Genomic DNA, 19684 nt, shown 5'->3' with positions numbered 1-19684 from the left:
AATCATAATTTGAGAAATAGGTTAATAAATATCCTGATGCTGCATATAATGTATGTCTCATTTTAAAGGTTCACTGAATTCAAATTATACTACACAAAGTGAAGAGTTTTGGCACCATCATCAACACAAAGTGATGTGAGTTTGATCTAGCATCTGAGAATACTTGCATCGGATGAGTAAACCAAGTCAAATAATAAGCGACCTGCAGCAGTCTGTCTGTACATTTGGGACCAATTGTATAAAGCGGTTAATCCAAGTTTAACACGAAAATTACCTGGATCAAGCTGAACTCAGAAATCTGCATTGTTTAAGCATTACGCTCCTTTTGTTTGAGTATGAACTAAGATCAATTTTGACCAGTAAAATTTTGTGGTTTAAGTAAAATTCAGTTGCAGTCATCATTTGCAACCTAGTGAAATTAAAACGAATGTATTTCGTATTGCACAAATACAAGCTTAAAAATATAAAATATAAATAAGTTATTAACATTCTCACATGGTTAAATTTAAAATCCTTTATTTCAATCTTTAAGGTTTTGTTAAATAAAATAAAAATAAATAAACAGAGGTAAAATTAAAATCCTTTTTCAATCTTTAAAGGTTAAGTTTGATACAAGTAACGAGTGCTGGTAATTGATTCTGTACGAAATTTTTGTAGACAGGTCATAATTTACATGAAAAAGTTTATACATATTTCACATATCTTAACAACAGTGTAGGAAAGACAAATAAGAACTATTTGCAGTGCACAGTTAGGCATATGGAGTTCAACTGCAGCCAATATTGCATAAACATACCTTACAAAAAAGCTCTAAAAATAAAGATGCTGTTACTTACCAAACGAAAGCGTTGGTATGATGACAGGAGACAATAAAAAACACTCAAACAAACACACAAATTTCAAGCTTTCGCAACCCAAGGTTGCTTGGTCAGGAAAGAGGGAAGGAGAGGGAAAGACGAAAGGATGTGGGTTTTAATGGAGAGAGTAAGAAGTCATTCCAATCCCGGGAGCGGAAAGACTTAGGGGGAAAAAGGGACAGGTATACACTCGCTCACACACACACACACACACACACACACACACACACACACACACACACACACACACACACACACATATCCATCAGCACATATAGAGACACAAGCAATGTCTGCTTGTGTCTGTATATGTGTGGATGGATGTGTGTGTGTGTGTGTGTGTGTGTGTGTGTGTGTGTGTGTGTGTGTGTGTGCGTGCGTGCGTGCGCGCGCAAGTGTATACCATTCAATGTCTGCTTGTGTCTGAATATGTGCGGATGGGTGTGTGTGTGTGTGTGTGTGTGTGTGTGTGTGTGTGTGTGTGTGTGTGTGTGTGTGTGTGTGTGTGGGCGCGCGCAGGAGCGTATACCTGTTCCTTTTTCCCCCTAAGGTAAGTCTTTCCGCTCCCGAGATTGGAATGACTCCTTACCCTCTCCCTTAAAACCCACATCCTTTCGTCTTTCCCTCTCCTTCCCTTTTTCCTGACAAAGCAACCTTGGCTTGCGAAAGCTTGAAATTTGTGTGTGCGTTTGTATGTTTTTTATTGTCTCCTATCGACATACCAACGCTTTCGTTTGGTAAGTAACAGCAATTTTATTTTTAGATATATTTTTCCCACGTGGAATGTTTGCCTCTACTATATTCATTTCCAAAAAAGCTCTATAGACTTGAATAGTAAACTTACAAAATTTCCATTAAATCTGTAACTACTGAATATCCATGTGTGCTTAAATTGCTATGGATAGTAATTAAGTAAAATGTGTCTATAAAAATCAGAATTCTCTTCATGGAGTTGATGGACAGAAATAATAAGCACATGTAGATCAATTAGTTAAGTTCCTTTCGTAAGCCAACTAGAAAATGAAATGGTGTTCCGCGACTCAGTGGTATGTGCTGGTTTGTGAAACATAGGGTCCAGGAGCTGATCCCATGCCAATCACAGGACGTATATCTATCTATCTCTATATCTCCCCCTCCCCCATCCCCACCCCCTGTCCCCTCTTTGTTCCACTTCTTTTGCTTCTCGCAATGTTTGTTAATGTGTGAAATTCTGAATTACACTGTGGTTTGGAATCCAGATTAAGAGGTAAGTTCCAATACATCTCAATGAACCTGTCTGTTCAAAAGTCTAAGGAAGACAAGGGTATAATCATCTCCAAAGTGACCACGACCAGTAAGTTCTGTGGTGTCAAACTAACCTTTACGTTCATAGCAACTCTACCTTAGCAAACAATGAAAATCTACATCTCTGCCACACTCTGCATTGATAGTTTCTTTCACACTGAATAGTAATGACTTTAAAACCTGTGAATTATAGAAACTTCAGTCAATTTTGCCTTAAATCCATGACTAAAGATCTATAATATGTAAATTTTGATCAAGCCCAGCAACACTGCATGTTCGCAGTAAACTTAGTTGCACCACCTAACAACCAAGTGACCCTGAATTAGAAGCTGCCAAATGATATTTTCTTTATGGTACTGGGTAAAAGATGATGTTACAACACAATTGTTCGAAACCATATCATCTAAACATGCTACTTGCTATTTTTAAAGTGTTCTGGGCTACTGTGGTGGACAGCTTTTTGTGTTCAAGAGCACTAAGCACAAAGAATTATATAGAATTATATTGGTTCCTTACATGTACTTGGAGGATTTCTGATTATTTCGATGTTATTTACCCATGGAAATGTGTCTTCTTACTTTCCTCCTCCTTTACAACAGAAAAGTTTCAATACCAAATACTTGTATCTACAATGTACAATTAATATCTGCCGTTGATGTGTGATAATGATGCTGACATCTGATTTAGCAGTATATTGTACTGTTTTGGATCAACACTGAACTTCATTTAGTTAGTCCAAGTGTAGTCTTACACAACATAGCGAATAATGTTTTTTTATTTAAAAAATATGATTCTATACTGTTAATTCAGGTTTATATTTGTTAATAATTATGGAAATGTAACCTTTTATGGCCAGAAATGTCACAATTAATCAAATTTTCAGACTATTACCCCGTGCTTGGATGAATTTCAAATTAAATTCAATGTTTCGTACCCATCTGCATAGGACATTTTCAAGGGGGATCATAACTACTTTAAGCGTCCGTTTCACACTCTGTATACAGACAAACTACAGAAAAATTCTGTTTGCACACGCTATCATGCAGTGGCGTGACGCCATATGCTTTGAATACCTGGGCGCAATTGGCCCTCATTGGTTGCCACTGTCCACTGTTGCTATCATTCCATGGACTCCATGTACTCACCTACTCCAGCACCCACGTCTAGATGTCATTCAATTTCACATCCTCCTCCTTCCTACTGAAATTCATGGGGGTGTCTCCCGCTCTCTATGGCCTCTCTTTACATCCTTTCATGACATTCGGTTGCCAGTGTTTGACTCATATCAAAATTAGTATGGTGATCTCCTGGCTGCAAAGCACATTCTGCAACAGCTGATCTGTCAATCTCTTCCCCTGTACAGTTACCCTTGTGCTCTTCTAGCCATTTTTTGAACATTCTTTTTGTAGTATCCACATACACCTCCCCACAACTATGAGGAATTATACAAATTCCTGCTTCTTCCAGCAGTTTATGAGCACCCTTGGCCAATTTTATCTGGTCCTGTATCTTCCGGGTGGGTTTTTCATGAACAAGCATCACAATGGGATTAATCTGACGATACGGGTTACCGTTGAAGAGGAGACAGGTGGGAGATTAAATTTTCTTACTGTGCTAGTTTTCAGGAAAGAAGATGGTCACTTAGGCCACACCGTTTACCAAAAACACTCGCACATCGATCATTACCTACACTGAGATGGGAAAAATCACCCTCAATAGAAGTTAGATGACACAAAAATGTTGGCGGACAGAGAAACAAACATTTGCGAACCAGAACTGCTTGAAGCGGAATTAAAACGCCTCACCAATGCATTGCTCATGAACGGTTTTTCATCCACAAAAGTAAAAAGAGCATTAAGACTTCTTCGCTATCTGCTAATGTTTTGATGTTATCTCGTTTTTGTTGACAGTGATGCTTCACATCCCAGTAATGGTGTGTGTGTGTGTGTGTGTGTGTGTGAGTGTGTGTGTGTGTGTGTGTGTGAGAGAGAGAGACCATCATCTTTCTTGAAAACTAGCATTCAAATGAAAAGTAATCATCCACCTGCCTCCTTCTCCATGGTAAACTGAATCTTCAGATTCACTCCACTTTAACAATGATGTACTTCTTCTTTGCCATGCCTCCACAAAACAAACGTATCAGCTATATAGCAGAACCAATTTTTTTTTTCTTTTTTGTTGTTATTGATTTGCAATGCCTGCTCCTCAAATTTCTCCAGATAGAAATTCACCATAACTGGGCTTTCAACAGGCTCCCATCGCCACACCACCACACATTTCTCAGAAATGTTCCTCTATTGAACAGAGCACTCTGAAAGGTCTCTTCAATTCAGTTGTGTTAACACCAAAATTTCATGAGTTGCCGAAGGTGCATAAAGAACATATTCCTCACAGACCAGTAGTGAGTACCATTGGTTTGCTAACATATTAGACTGCTAAGTTCTTGACAACATTATGATCACCAAACGTGCACCCATCAGACTGCTATACCAAGAAATTGCCACATTTTATCAGTAAATTAAATATCATGTAAGTTTAACCAGAGGATATGGTTGGTTAGTTTTCAGGTTTTTAGTTTACTATGGTTCTTTCAATGAGGTGTCGCACCAGCTGAAACTGATTTTTCCTCCAGATATAGTAGGACTATTTAAAATTATCTCACAACCATGTATTTCAAATGGAATGATGAATTCTATGAAAAGATGGATGGTGCAGCTATGGGAGCCTGTTGAGACCAGTTATGGTGAGTTTCTTTCTGGGGAAATTTGATGATCAAGCATTGGAAACTGACAAAAAACATTATCCACTTCTGGTCGGCTATACAGCTGATATGCTTGTTTTGGAGGCACAGCAGAGAAGAACTACACTGTTTTCACAGGCATCTCAAGGGGATTAATCTGAAGATTCAGTTTACCATGGAGGAGGAGGAGGAGGTGCTGAAGTAGATGTGTATGTATCTTCCACCATGGGGTGATAGCAACAGTGGATGATGGCAGTCAGTCACTAGTGAGCCAGCGTTTGAATTGGGCACTTGAAGAAGCTATGATTCGCCTTGAAAATGTCCTCAGCACCTGAGGGCAAAGTATTGGGCTTTAATGTGAAATCCATCTGACCATGACATAATAGCCCAAAATATTTTATTAACTGTGAACAAACATGGGATTAAATTTTTAAAAAAGCATACTACTAGCAAAATTTGAACCACTGACTATACGATAAAATCCCATTCTGGTACACATTGACTTACCGACAAATTTGTTAATCTACAAATGTTCTATAATTAACAGTCATTTGGAAACCTTTTAACATCAAAGGCAATTTTTCAGTGTGTGTGTGTGTGTGTATGTTTTAGGAAACTGATATTTGGGCACTTGACCTTTAAATCGTGTAAATATGAGGAAAACTGGAGAGGGCACAATTGTGTAAATACGAGGAAAACTGGAGAGGGCACACAATAAGGTCCTATTCTAAGATCAAAATAGATCTCCAGTCAGTAACGTTTCTCCTGCTGGCTCCAACTGTAGCTGACAACTGTATAATCTACAGCTGAATAATATACTGCTTGAAATATGACTTAACAGGTCAAGAACTGATTCCTGTATATATTATTCTGTTGATAAATCAATAATGTTATTCTTTTCAGTGTGGGTGGATGTGTACTAATTCTTGCTGGGCATCAGCAAACTAAATCAGAAATCGAAGAAAAGTTAAAAGAGAAGTTTTGCATGATCAGTATTGATGAAGTGAAGCGACACATTGGCATGAAAGTAACCACAAATCACAAAATAGAGGGATTATGCTAGATCAAAAGTAATACAATCATTGGAGTAATACATCATTTTGGAATGTCAGATTGGTGACCTGTCTGAACTCCCACTGAAGTGAAAGCCTCTACTATTGGAGAAAGGAAGTACCCTATAGACAAGTGATACGAGGTCTGCTATATCTTGCACCAGTGACAAGACCTGATATTTCATACAGTGTAAACAATCACAGAAATAGCTGAATACTGTGTGTAGAATGGGTTAGTGATAATGTAGATAGATCGTCATGTACTGGCATCAGTAGTTCAGGAAGCTCTGTAGCTTCGACAGCTTCAAACTGAACTCAGTAAACAAGGAGATAATATGCTATTCTTACATTGCAACAAACAATGCCCAATACGTTGCCACCTACAAACTGCTATCATTCAAGGCCGTAAGATACATATTCATCTGCTCTTCATTAGAGATGATGGTATAAGCTCAAAAATGAAGTTTGTGTGCATTATAAGGTGTGACAAGGTGACTGAAAGTTTCACTAAAGATCCGAGTTGCTGAAGATGGCGCTTGTATGTGCGTGAGGTGTGCTCGCTTGTGTGGATGAATGTGCGGGCTTTTATTTTATTTCAAATAACCACATAAATTTCCTGCAGACACTAATAAAAATCGATACAAAGAAGTTCGCCTAATGCCACCAACGAACGACTGAGGACACATAAGGAAGAATTATTTAAAGTTTAACATTCTGTCAAAAATGGTGTCATTATAGAGTTGGGGACCAAATTCAAATAGAGGAAGGTTGGGGAAAGAAATTGGCAGTATCTATTTTCAAAGGAACTGTCCCGATTTTCACTCAATTACTTCAACAAAACACTCTAAAACCTGCCTATTGGCAGTCTAGTCCCTGCAAACTTCATCATATGGTGTTCATCTCTCTCCTCACCCATACATTGCTATCCTTTCACCTTCTCCTTCCCCGCCCCCTGCAGATTGGTGGTTGCATCCTATGTGTTGTTGCACTCTGGCCCGAAAGCTACCATGTGACTGTCTTAATTGTTCCTGTCTGCAATTTGTCATGTCTTATTTATGGTAAGTAACAATCTGTCTTTTCCTACACTGTTAAAATGTCAATAAAGATGACCAGATAAGGATTTGGATTCCACTTCCCAAATTTGAGTCCAAAATGCCAACCACAGCACCATGTCTCATGACGACTCAAAAATGAATTCTTGTTCACTTTTGTCTAATCACCAGTTTTTTTAAGTCACTCGTGTCATCTCATGCAGAAGGTGCCTTGGTTGTCCTCAGATAGACAATTCAGTGCAGTGGGCTGTCCCCTACCCTCGCTCCAAGGAGAGGTGAGAGGGACTCCACTCAAAACTTGGCACCAGATTCCACCTCATTGGCATTCGAATATAATAATTCCAATCCCAAAGAAAGCAGGTGCTGACAGATGTGAAAATTACTGAACAATCAATTTAATAAGTCACGGATGCAAAATACTAACGTGAATTCTTTACAGACGAATGGAAAAACTGGTAGAAGCCGACCTCGGGGAACATCAGTTTGGATTCCGTAGAAATATTGGAACACGTGATGCAATACTGACCCTATGACTTATCTTAGAAGCTAGATTAAGGAAAGGCAAACCTATGATTCTAGCATTTGTAGACTCGGAGAAAGCTTTTGACAATGTTGACTGGAATACTCTCTTTCAAATACTGAAGGTGGCAGGAATAAAATACAGGGAGAGAAAGGCTATTTACAATTTGTAAAGAAATCAGATGGCAGTTATAAGAGTCGGGGGACATGAAACGGAAGCAGTGGTTAGGAAGGGAGTGAGACACGGTTGTAGCCTATCCCCAACGTTATTCAATCTGTATATTGAGCAAGCAGTGAAGGAAACAAAAGAAAAATTCGGAGTAGGTATTAAAATCCATGGAGAAGAAATAAAAACTTTGAGGTTCGCCGATGACATTGTAATTCTGTCAGACACAGCAAAGGACTTGGAAGAGCAGTTGAACGGAATGGATAATGTCTTGAAAGGAGGATATAAGATGAACATCAACAAAAGCAAAATGAGGATAATGGAATGTAGTCGAATTAAGTTGGGTGATGCTGAGGAAATTAGATTAGGAAATGAGACACTAAAAGTAGAAAAGGAGTTTTGCTATTTGGGAAGCAAAATAACTCATGATTGTCGAAGTAGAGAAGATATAAAATGTAGACTGGCAATGGGAAGGAAAGCGTTTCTGAAGAAGAGAAATTTGTTAACATCACGTATAGATTTAAGTGTCAGGAAGTCATTTCTGAAAGTATTTGTAAGGAGTGTAGCCATGTATGGAAGTGAAACATGGACGATAAATAGTTTGGACAAGAAAAGAATAGAAGCTTGTAGTGCTACAGAAGAATGCTGAAGATTAGCTGGGTAGATCATATAACTAATGAGGAGGTATTGAACAAGATTGGAGAGAAGAGAAGTTTTTGGCACAACTTGACTAGAAGAAGGGATTGGTTGCTAGGACATGTTCTGAGGCATCAAGGGATGACCAATTTAGTATTGGAGGGCAGTGTGGAGGGTAAAAATCGTAGAGGGAGACCAAGAGATGAATACACTAAAGGATGCAGGTTACAGTAGGTACTGGGAGATGAAGAAGCTTGCACATGATAGAGTAGCATGGAGAGCTGCATCAAACAAGTCTCAGGACTGAAGGACACACCAACAACATGCCATTCGAATTAGCTCACGGTGCCTTGTTTCCAGTAACAGGTCTCAAGCAGAATTTACTTGGTGGCCACCATATGTATTTATGAGGTTATCATTGGTTCTAATTTTCATGATTTCATTTATTATGCTTTCTCAAAATCCAATTGTCCTGCATGGCAATCTATTCTGTTCAAAATTGAGCACATGGCTTCTTTAACAATGTATGCAACAATCACTGATTTGTCTTTCTGCACCAAGCAATGCTGCTGAACACAGTGTTGTTTCTGCCCAATGTACTGCAGCCCACACTCACACACATGCCAAGTGTGTGCAATCCCATGGGATCCTTGGCTGAGCCAAGTAAGTCTTTATTCTTCTGTAGTGGTTGAAAGATTGTTTTAACATCGTATTTCTGACGGTACCTTGCGATCTTTGCTGTAGGTGGTCCCACATAATGCCAGTCATTTACCCTCTTCCCGTGTTGTTTTGGAGCTGCATATTGCCCTCTTAATTTGTGTGTCACTGCAGCCGCTCCTCTGGAAGACATCCCTCATGTGTTTCAGTTCTGTAGAGAGGCTTTTCTGGTCACTTAACCATAGCCCTGTGAAGTCCTGTCGGTTCCCTATATAGTGAAATAATCTGCTGGTTTGGTTTTTTTTTTGTGTGGATGGTAGACAGATGATTTTTTTTCATCTAAATGGTAAATTTCATCTTCTCTTGCATGACTGTGACCAAAAAATTCGTCAGGGGCTTCTTTGCCATGTGGTTACAGAACAAAGGTGTCATCCACCTATCTGTAGGAGTTCGAGGCATACAATTCTCACAAAAATTTCCTCAAATTATTTCATTTCCTATTTCTTTCTGCCCCTTTTGTCCAATTCATTTTTGCATTTTCTTGTTTCATCAAGCAATTTTTACCATGTAGTAAATGCAAAATGTGGAAATGGAGGAAACTCTCAAATTTAAGAGTGTCACCTTGCATACTACACTCATGCTCATAAATGAAGGTTAATGCTGATACATGGTGAAACAATTCTCTGGTGGGCAGTTTGTGTGTTTAAATCACCTCGGGGTATGACCATGTGGTGCATTTCACCTGCAGTCGTCGCACGGTGGCACTGGCAGCCGTCCGCATATGCAAAGGTGTTTTGGTGCATGTCAGAGTACGGTGCAGGGAGTAAATCTGCAGATGTTTTCAGATATGCTAATGGTGACTGTGTGTTGAAAATGGCGCAAAGAACATACTGATGACTTTATGAGGGGTAAAATACTAGGGCGACTGGAGGCTGCTCAAACACAGCAAGTTGTAGCACAGGCCCTCCGTGTGCCACAAAGTGTGATCTCAAGATTATGGCAATGATTCCAGCAGACAGGACGTGTCCAGGCACTACAGTACGGAACGTCCACAGCATACAACACCACAAGAAGACTGATATCTCACCATTAGTGCCCGCAGACAGTCACGGAGTACTGCAGGTAGCCTCGCTCGGGATCTTACCGCAGCCACTGGAACAGTTGTCTCCAGACACACAGTCTACAGACGACTGAACAGACACGGTTTATTCACCCAGAGACCTGCAAGGTGCATTCCACTGACCCCTGGTCACAGAAGAGCCCATAAAGCCTGGTGTCAAGAACATGGTACATGCTCATTGGAACAGTGGTCACAGGCTACATTCCGAGACGAGTCCAGGTATGGTCTGAACAGTGATTCTCGCCGGGTTTTCATCTATCGTGAACCAGGAACCAGATACCAACCCCTAATGTCCTTGAAAGGGACCTGTATGGAGGTCGTGGTTTGATAATGTGGGGTGGGATTATGATTGGTGCACGTACACTCCTGCATGCCTTTGATAGAAGAACTGTAACAGGTCAAGTGTATTGGAATGTCATTTTGCACCAGTATGTCTGCCTTTTCAGGGTTGCAGTGGGTCCCACCTTCCTCCTGATGGATGATAACCCATGGCCCCATTGAGCTGCCATCGTGGAGGAGTACTTTGAAACAGATGATATCAGGCGAATGGAGTGGCCTGCCTGTTCTCCAGACCTAAACCCCATCGAGCACGTCTGGGATGCTCTCGGTCGACATATCGCTGCACAACTTCAAACCCCTAGGACACTTCAGGAGCTCCGACAGGCACTGGTGCAAGAATGGGACGCTATACCACAGCAGCTTCTTGACCACCTGATTTAGAGTGTGCCAACCCGTTGTGCAGCCTGTGTACGTGAGCATGGTGATCATATCCCGTATTGATAGCGGGGTGCATGCATAGGAAACAGTGGCGTTTTGTAGCACTTGTCTTTCGGGACAGTTTTCTCAACTTAGCACCAATACCGTGGACTTACAGATCTGTGTCGTGCGTGTTCCCTATGTGCCTTTGCTATTAGGACCAGTTTGTGTAGTGCCACATTGTGTGGCACCACATTCTGCAATTATCTTTAATTTATGAGCATGAGTGTATATACGCATATTGATATTTGAAACGACAAACCAGTGTTATAGCCAGAAAGCATACAGTCAAGAACTGAAGGTGAGAGTTACAGGAACTTGTGAATGTTGGCTTTCCCAGCGAAATACAGTAACATATTCTCAGCATGAGAGCCGGTGAGATGGTTGATGAGAGCAATGTTATGGCCAGTTCATTTGGCTGATATCTCTAGAAGACATTTGATTGGTTGGTTGGGTTGGGTTGTTTTTGGGGAAGGAGACCAGACAGCGAGGTCATTGGATTAGGGAAGGACAGGGAATGAAATCGGCTGTGCCCTTTCAAAGGAACCAGCCCGGCATTTGCCAGGAGCGATTTAGGGAAATCACGGAAAACCTAAATCAGGATGGCCAGAAGTGGGGTTGAACCGTCGTCCTCCTGAATGCAAGTCCAGTGTGATAGCCACTGCGCCACCTCTCTCGGTGGACATTTGGTGTTGCAGTGATTAAAATCTTACAGCTTCGTGTAAAGCAGATGTATCCAATACTCTTACCACCCCAAGCGAAACAAATGTCTACAATAATGGCAAAATTTAGGTGAAGAACACCATCAAACAATAAGAACAATGTCAGGGAAACTGAAAAAAGTAAACATATGTAATTACTTAAACCACAGGGAGGCTGTATTCACTGGCTTTGCAAGAAGAACAAGCAATGCTATGTGTACATATTTATGTTAATCACTACAAATCTTCAATAAGCCAACATAACAAGGGACATTTTCAGAAGTCACACATTTAAAACAATTGGAAAAATCTGCAACTTTACTTAGCTTTAAAATATATCTTGGGGAAAAAGGTTGCCATTACTTATGAAGGAACTACTTACAAGAACTAATTTCAGATTAAGGAAATTTTTTTAAAAATGTCTTTCATTGTGTACCATATTTTACGGACTATAAGATGCACTTTTTTCTTTAAAAAATTGCCTCTAAAATTCATGTTCATCTGTTAAGTCCCATAGTGCTCAGAGCCATTCACGTTCATCTTACACTCAAAATTAACATAAAAATGTCGAGTGTTTGATTTAAAATTCCCACCAGTCTTGAAAACAGCCATATATTCCATACCATGGATAGCCTATTTGTGTCTGGCAGCATTGGATTCAACTGGCAGCAGCAGTGAACCAATGTGACAAACATGAGTTGTGGGGTTTCACAAGCTGGCAAATATTGTCTCCCTTCTGTCCCGCCATCGCAAACCCAGAACACTGACTAGCCTATGATGCATCATTGCAGTCTACGGTGCCAGTGAACTTCAATTGAAAGTGATTTGTGTTATTGGTAACACGACATTTTTGTTAGTACCTAGTTTTGTAAGGGAAGTAAGTAAAAGGTACTCATAATGCAGGCTACAGAGCAGCTGAGTGGCATTCCAGCCCTCCACCAACAGATAAAGAATCTTTCTTGTGATAAATACCAATGAAAAAACGATTCTATAAAAAATCATAAGAGTATTGCTATCTTACGCAGTAAAGCATGTTCTGTGGCACATCTATCTAGCAGCTTGCTCAGTGATGAGACTGTGATCAAAGTCCAATGAATCTGGTTTCACATCCTAATCAATACCCAAGACTACAGCACATCATTTGACTGATTGTCTTTCTGTTCTCCATGTTGATGATGTCGTCGTTTTCAGTCCAGAGACTGGTTTGATACAGCTCTCCGTGTAAGCTTCTTCATCTCTGAGTAACTACTGCAACCTGCATCCTTCTGAATCTGCTTAGTGTATTCATCTCTTGGTCTCCCTCTACAATTGTTACCCTCCACGCTTCTCTGCAATACTAAATTGGTGATCCCTTGATGCCTCAGAACATGTCCTACCAACCGATCCCTTCTTCTAGTCAAGTTGTGCCACAAACTTCTCTTCTCCCCAATCCTATTCAATACTTCCTCACTAGTTATGTGATCTACCCATCTAATCTTCAGCATTCTTCTGTAGCACCACATATCAAAAGCTTCTATTCTCTTCTTGACCAAACTATTTATCGTCCATGTTTCACTTCCATACATGGCTACACTCCATACAAATACTTTCAGAAACGACTTCCTGACACTTAAATCTATACTCGATGTCAACAAATTTCTCTTCTTCAGAAACGCTTTCCTTCCCATTGCCAGTCTACATTTTATATCCTCTCTACTTCGACCATCGTCAGTTATTTCGCTTCCCAAATAGCAAAACTCCTTTACTACTTTAAGTGTCTCATTTCCTAATCTAATTCCCTCAGCATCACCCGACTTAATTCGACTACATTCCATTATCCTCATTTTGCTTTTGTTGATGTTCATCTTATATCCTCCTTTCAGAACACTGTCCATTCTATTCAACTGATCTCCCAGGTCCTTTGCCATCTCTGACAGAATTACAATGTCGCTGGCAAACTTAAGTTTTTATTTCTTCACCGTGGAAGTTAATTCCTACTTCACCATGGATTTTAATTCCCACTACAAATTTTTCTTTTGTTTCCTTTATTGCTTGCTCAATATACAGATTGAATGACATCGGGGATAGGCTACAACCCTGTATCACTCCCTTCCCAATTACTGCTTCCCTTTCATGCCCCTCGGCTCTTATAACCGGTTCTGTACAAATTGTAAATAGCCTTTCGCTCCCGGATCTTGACCCTTGTCACCTTGCTAGAAAAGTAGGTTTGCCTTTCCTTAATCTGTCACATAAGATAAGGCGCAGGGTAAGTATTGCCCCACGTGTTCCAACATTTCTACGGAATCCGAACTGATCTTCCCCGAGGTCGGCTCCTATCAGTTTTTACATTTGTCTGTACAGAATCCATGTCTGCATTTTGCAGCCGTGACTAATTAAACTGATGGTTTGGTAATTTTCACACCTGTCGACACCTGCTTTCTTTGGGATTGGAATTATTATATTCTTCTTGAAGTGTGAGGGTATTTCACCTTTCTCATTCATCTTGCTCACCAGATGGTAGAGTTTTGTCATGGTTGGCTCTCCCAAGGCTATCAGTAGTTCTAATGGAATGTTGTCTACTCCTGGGGGCCTGTTCTCCACATGCCCTTCCCATTTTCAGGATCCAAGCCCCAGTTAGCTATCAGTAATTTTGGTTGCTGCAACAAGCCTGTCGGGTGATAATATAATGAGCAATCAAACAGTTTCCGTTTGAGAGAATTGCTGCAGCAATAGGCAACGCTGTGCAACCCCAATGTGGGTGTATAATAACTGACATGTAGGCAAAGGATCTGTGTGGGGTTCATGTATTTCCAACATGTGTGCAGTAAATGCAGGAGCAAGAACTATGGCAAGGTTATTAAGAAATGCATCGAAACAAGATGAGCACACTGCCATTCTTTTCTCAGCTGCTAAAGAATAATGACAATAGAGGTATCCATCAGAGAACAAAGTGTGTGTATGGGGGAGCAGGTCTTTTGAAACCACTATTGTGGAATGCCGAGAACAGGTTCTGTTGTTTCATGACAATACACTTCCCCATATCGTAAAAGTTGCAATGCAGAAATTGTGCCAACCCAAATGGAAGACACTAGACTACCCTACCTGTCGTTCTGATCTCTTCCAATGGAATTATCATGCCTTCAGTCCCTTAAAAAAGGAGGTGAGGGTCAACGATTCCTGTCGAACGAGGAAGCACAGCACACAGTTACAGACTTTTTCATGCAGCAGGACAAGGTGTTTTAACACAAAGGTATCTTCAACCTGGCGCATTGGTGGGATGATTGCCTCGATGTTCGTGGTTATTTTACCAGATTAGCATATGTATTCTGGATTGTATGACTTATTGAAAGCTTTTGATTATCCCTGTACATAAACATGTCTTCATTGTCATCTCCATAACAAGTAAAAAATCACCCATAAAGGTATACTTACACAGAAGTGCTGCTGGGATGGGACGTTTGCCACTAAATCTCATAGGAGTTCCCCACAGTGTAGTATAAAGAAGAAATACGCAGCATATGAATCTGTAAGATGTGATGACATTCATGGTTTGCCAACTGACTGATTCAAAACCAGAAAAAATGAGCCTTTATCCCACTCATTTAAAGATGATTTAAGAAGCTGAAGTGTGATGTGCCACTACTGCTTACAGAAACACACTGAAGAAAAATTTCAGGCAGAAGACTCCATCTTGTGTCAAAATGTCACAAGGCATTAGGGAATTGTGCACATGTGATGAACCATCAAAGATTATTCTCCACTTACCTAGCTACTCCATTGCTTCCATTCTGTATTGTATGATGAGAAAGAAAATATAGTTTGTATTTATAAAACAAGGACTACTGAGATTTTTATTATTCTCAAATGCTGTGTTACATTGAGAGGAAACATTTCGTGAAATTGGTGACTATTAGTGAATTTTCTTTGTAATGAATCAAAACCTCTTTCTGACACTGCTATTAGACATATAAAAGACCTTTTTTGTTTCTTAAAGTGACACTACTCCCAATTCATATTTTTTCTAGAAAACATCGTTGAATTCTTCCAAAACGACAGTATATTTCAGTGAGTGTGACCTTTGTGATGATCTCTGATCGCCATCACTTCTAAGTCACAGAATCAATGCTTACCTTCATCTGACAAAGAAGATTTTTCATGACGGGACATGTCACTCACTGTAACATGGCTGACATTAACACCAGACATCTCCCCATTTGAAATCCACCAAAATCCTGAGAGAATGTAGGTTCTCTTGATTTTGAGAAAGGCCTACTGTTTTTTCTGCAATCCTTGATATTGCGCCCCCCTTTTTGACACAGCATGAGGCCTTAAACTTGTTGTTTGTTTCCTCGACATTCAGCACTTTAGAAAAATATTGCATCCAATGGAGCTGACTGTCACAAAACATACAATATTCCGAATAACCTCTTTTAGCCTTGCTGCCATTTTCTGTATTTTCATATCCAGATACAGTATGGTGGCTTGGGTATGAGTATGTCTGAAGTGGTACTGTCTCAATTCTGGCTCTATCCACTTCTTCATTCAAAAATTCTGTTAACTTTGTGATATGACTTTCAATTTCTTCTTCAAGTGTAGATAACGCAGCAGCTAACAAAATTTTCATGCACCCATGCAGAATTTTGGATGCCAACATGAGACAGTAATCATTCATATTCTCCCACAAAGATTGTAAACAAGTTAACTTCCAAAAGCCACTGGCAGAAGCTACTTGTACAAGTTATTAGCTGTGGAAACACCCACATCAAATCGAATTCTACATGTTTTATCAAATCACAGAAGTAGCTTCTACAAGTTAGTGGCAACAGCTTCTTGCATCTTGTCGCAATTACTTGCCAAAATTTCCCAGTTGCTAGAAGTTTTTCTCAGACTTTTAAAAGGTTTTTCTGTTCAAAACCATTATGAAAATGTCAGTGTGGAAAAGAAGAATGGCACAATCAGAGACAGGCTAATCAAATGTACCACTGGAATCACTAAAAATGTAACTCACCACCACAGCCGAAGAACTGTGAAATTAATTTACAGAATACTTCGTTTCAGCAGAAGGAAAAGTAGCATCGCAGTGTAGATGACTTTACATTTTAGTTGATTTTTTTATGTTAGCCTAAACATAAATGCATTATATCTGTAATAAAAGTAATAAACACTATTTGCAAAAATTAAAGAGTAATGCCTTCTTTCAGTGGTAGTGCCTGCCACATTTTTTAAATCCTGTTTATGAATATCTGATTGCATAACAGACAAGATATTCGAAACTAACATGTGACAATAAAAATCAATATTACTATATCAGAATCTGGCAATGTTTTCTCTCAATTGCAAAAAAACTGGCACTTCATTACCAACGTAAGTTACCTAAAAATACATGCAGAAGATAAAAGTTTTGACATTCCCTACCATAAATATAAATTCAACCTCCTTGGGGAATGTTTCTAATTTGATGTTCCTTCCAGTCTGTTTGCTTATCCACTACACGAGTTTCTCCTATTTGATTTAACGAACCTTCCCCCTTGCCCCTCTTCCAGCATTCACGGCATAAGACCCATTTCTGAAACCTATATTGGTTGTTTCCGTGTTATATTTTTCAGTTACATCACAGCTTCTCCAATTCATTGAAAGCATGGTGACAGAGATCTAAAACATTTTCTGAAAGGAAAATTCCTTGGATTTTTACATAATCCTGAAATTCTACAGGTGCAATTATTTTCTGCATATTTCACACATTTCTTACTGTTCTATGCCGAAAAAACACTGGAATGTAAGGAAAGTGCAAGAATGTAGCTGCACAGGCAGTTGGTGACAGCAAAACAATTCAGAGATACTTTGGAGATTCCTTTAATTTCATAGTGTTAAATTTTGCAGGATCTAAGTTAATGTGTGATTAATGAGCTAGAGAGTGCATTTCAAAAGAAACTAAGATTCTATTTTTGTACTTACATCAGTATTCATTATCGAAGAACCAACTTCTGCCTGAGTAGATTCTTTCTGGCACTGTTGCTGCACCACTATAGGTAAAAACCGTGACAAAATGTGACAAACAAACCCCAGCAGCATTGTCACCTGCAAAGTAAACAGATTGTTCAGATGGCTGTGTGTCAATCATAAAGGTATGGAGTTGTTTAAGAAAAAAAAGTAGCACAATTAAAAATTTACTGGAAACACAAATTATCGCTTGCAATTCATGTTTCAGCCTTGCACCTGCAACACAGTATGTGTTTAAATTCAATAACACTTCTACAGATTTAATAAATTTAGAAGAAATGACTATCCAAATCCTCAGTGTAATACAAGCTTGTGTGTGTGTTTGTGTGTGTGTGTGTGTGTGTCCGTCCGTCCTAAAGCGCGCGCGCGTGCGTGCGTGTGCGCGTACACTAATCAGTCTCTGAAACAGTAACATTTCCTCGAGACTCTCATTAAATTAGGGAAAATACCCTAACCAATACAAAGCTACCACAATGTTTGTCCTGCCCTCAGAGAAAATTGGTGGCAGGACCATTGAAACTCTATGGGCTAGCACAAATATACAAATTTCAAAAACCACACATAGATAGGCCCCCTTATCTATGGATTTATCTGTGAGCCATGAGGCTAAGATCTGTTTTGTGTATAGTCAACATCACTTCAGTTTTTTTGCTCATGAGGATACCCATCACAGTCTAATGGTTTATTGACTGCAGCGTCTTGCCCAACATTTCCAATTTCTCTTCTTCCAGGTGTCACAAACTTTCTTCTCATAAGGACACCTGGGAGGATGTTGCTATCCCGATAGGCAATACTGGCTGCTGCATCCCAAAATCATTGCCCCTAACAGAAAGACACATACCTCACCTGTCTTTTAATTCTGAGGATATGTTCACTCCATATATTGATTTCATTTCATGTGTGAACTGGTAGACACAAAGTACTTTTTGGATTGAGTTCCTTGTCATGTATTGTACAAATTTTGGAAATATAGATCTTCAAATCCCCTTCTATTAATAATAACAAAACAGTCAAGGGCATCCACCTCCTCGGCCCCATCGGTATACAAGGTAAATCATCTAATGGAAAGTGCTACTGATAAGTGGTTTTCACAAAATAGGTTGGTTGTGAGTCGCTTGTATTGTTAGACAGTAAACAGATTGTAATAAGTTTTAGAAAGTGTATTTTTTATGAAAACATACACTTTTTTAAATGGAACAATGCCTATTCACATTAACAAACTAAAAGTAAATTAGAATATCAGTTGCAGCACTCTAGTGGAAGTTGTTTACGAGATACTCTATTTTGAAAAGTTTCCACACTGACATTTGTTTGTGCCATTCAACCTGTGTAGTTACTACTAAGTAGAATGTTGTTACGTCTGCTTAGAGAGATAGAGAGAGAAAGAGAGAGAGAGAGAGAGAGAGAGAGAGAGAGAGAGAGTGTGTCCACTGAATACAGTGCAACTTGTTAGTCACTTAGAGTGTGACAGTCTAAACAGGAGGTCATGAGTGGATGATAGGATTCACCAACGTAGAAAAAGCTGATGTGCTCATGGTGTATGGAGAGAGTAGGATGAATGCAGTTTGTTCTAGCACAGTGTATGGGGCAAGATATTCCAATAGATGTCAAACATCTCAGCAGTTACTTATTAACCTCTTCGGCCAGTTACATGAAAGTGGTAAATGTAACACCCGGACAATGCAAGAGAAGGAAATAAGTTATGACGCATGTGGGGGAAATTAATGTTCTTGCTGATCTGTATATCAGCTCCCGCGCCATAGCATGAGGAACTGACACGAGTCAGGAAAGTGTCTTACGCATTCCCCATCACACTTCTCTCTATCAAGGGCTGCATGGGAACAATTATGAGAATCATGTTAACTTCTGTACAAGGATACTCCAGATGTATCACTTATCTTGTTTAGCGATGATGCCACATTTACCAATCGTGGCCAGATAAACCACCAAAACATGCATTATGGGTCTGTTGATAGACCCTTTGGCTTTGTCAGGTGAAAAGTCGGTAACCCTGTAGTTTAAACATGTGTTGTGGGATAGTGAACCATCATCTCATAAGCCCATGTTTTGTAGATAGAGCACTGAAAGTGCACAAGTATCACAGCCTCCTAACAGGCCATCTTCCACATATGCTATAAGATGCTCATCTGCAGAATAGGAGGAAC

At 39.7% G+C, this 19684-nt stretch overlaps 1 protein-coding gene across 3 annotated transcripts in view; it reads right to left on the bottom strand.

Moving 5' to 3' along the window:
• Positions 1 to 19684, bottom strand: part of LOC126284229 (uncharacterized) — a 333906-nt gene that overhangs the window by 140831 nt on the left and 173391 nt on the right. For all 3 annotated transcript variants that reach the window (XM_049983005.1, XM_049983007.1, XM_049983006.1), the window contains one exon: positions 17475 to 17597. In XM_049983005.1, coding sequence (XP_049838962.1) covers positions 17475 to 17597 — 123 coding nt within the window. The remainder of the gene's footprint in view (positions 1 to 17474; positions 17598 to 19684) is intronic.

The sequence above is a fragment of the Schistocerca gregaria genome, chromosome 8 (assembly GCF_023897955.1).
Source record: "Schistocerca gregaria isolate iqSchGreg1 chromosome 8, iqSchGreg1.2, whole genome shotgun sequence".
Taxonomy (NCBI): domain Eukaryota; kingdom Metazoa; phylum Arthropoda; class Insecta; order Orthoptera; family Acrididae; genus Schistocerca; species Schistocerca gregaria.
This window is presented reverse-complemented; position numbering and strand designations above follow the sequence as displayed.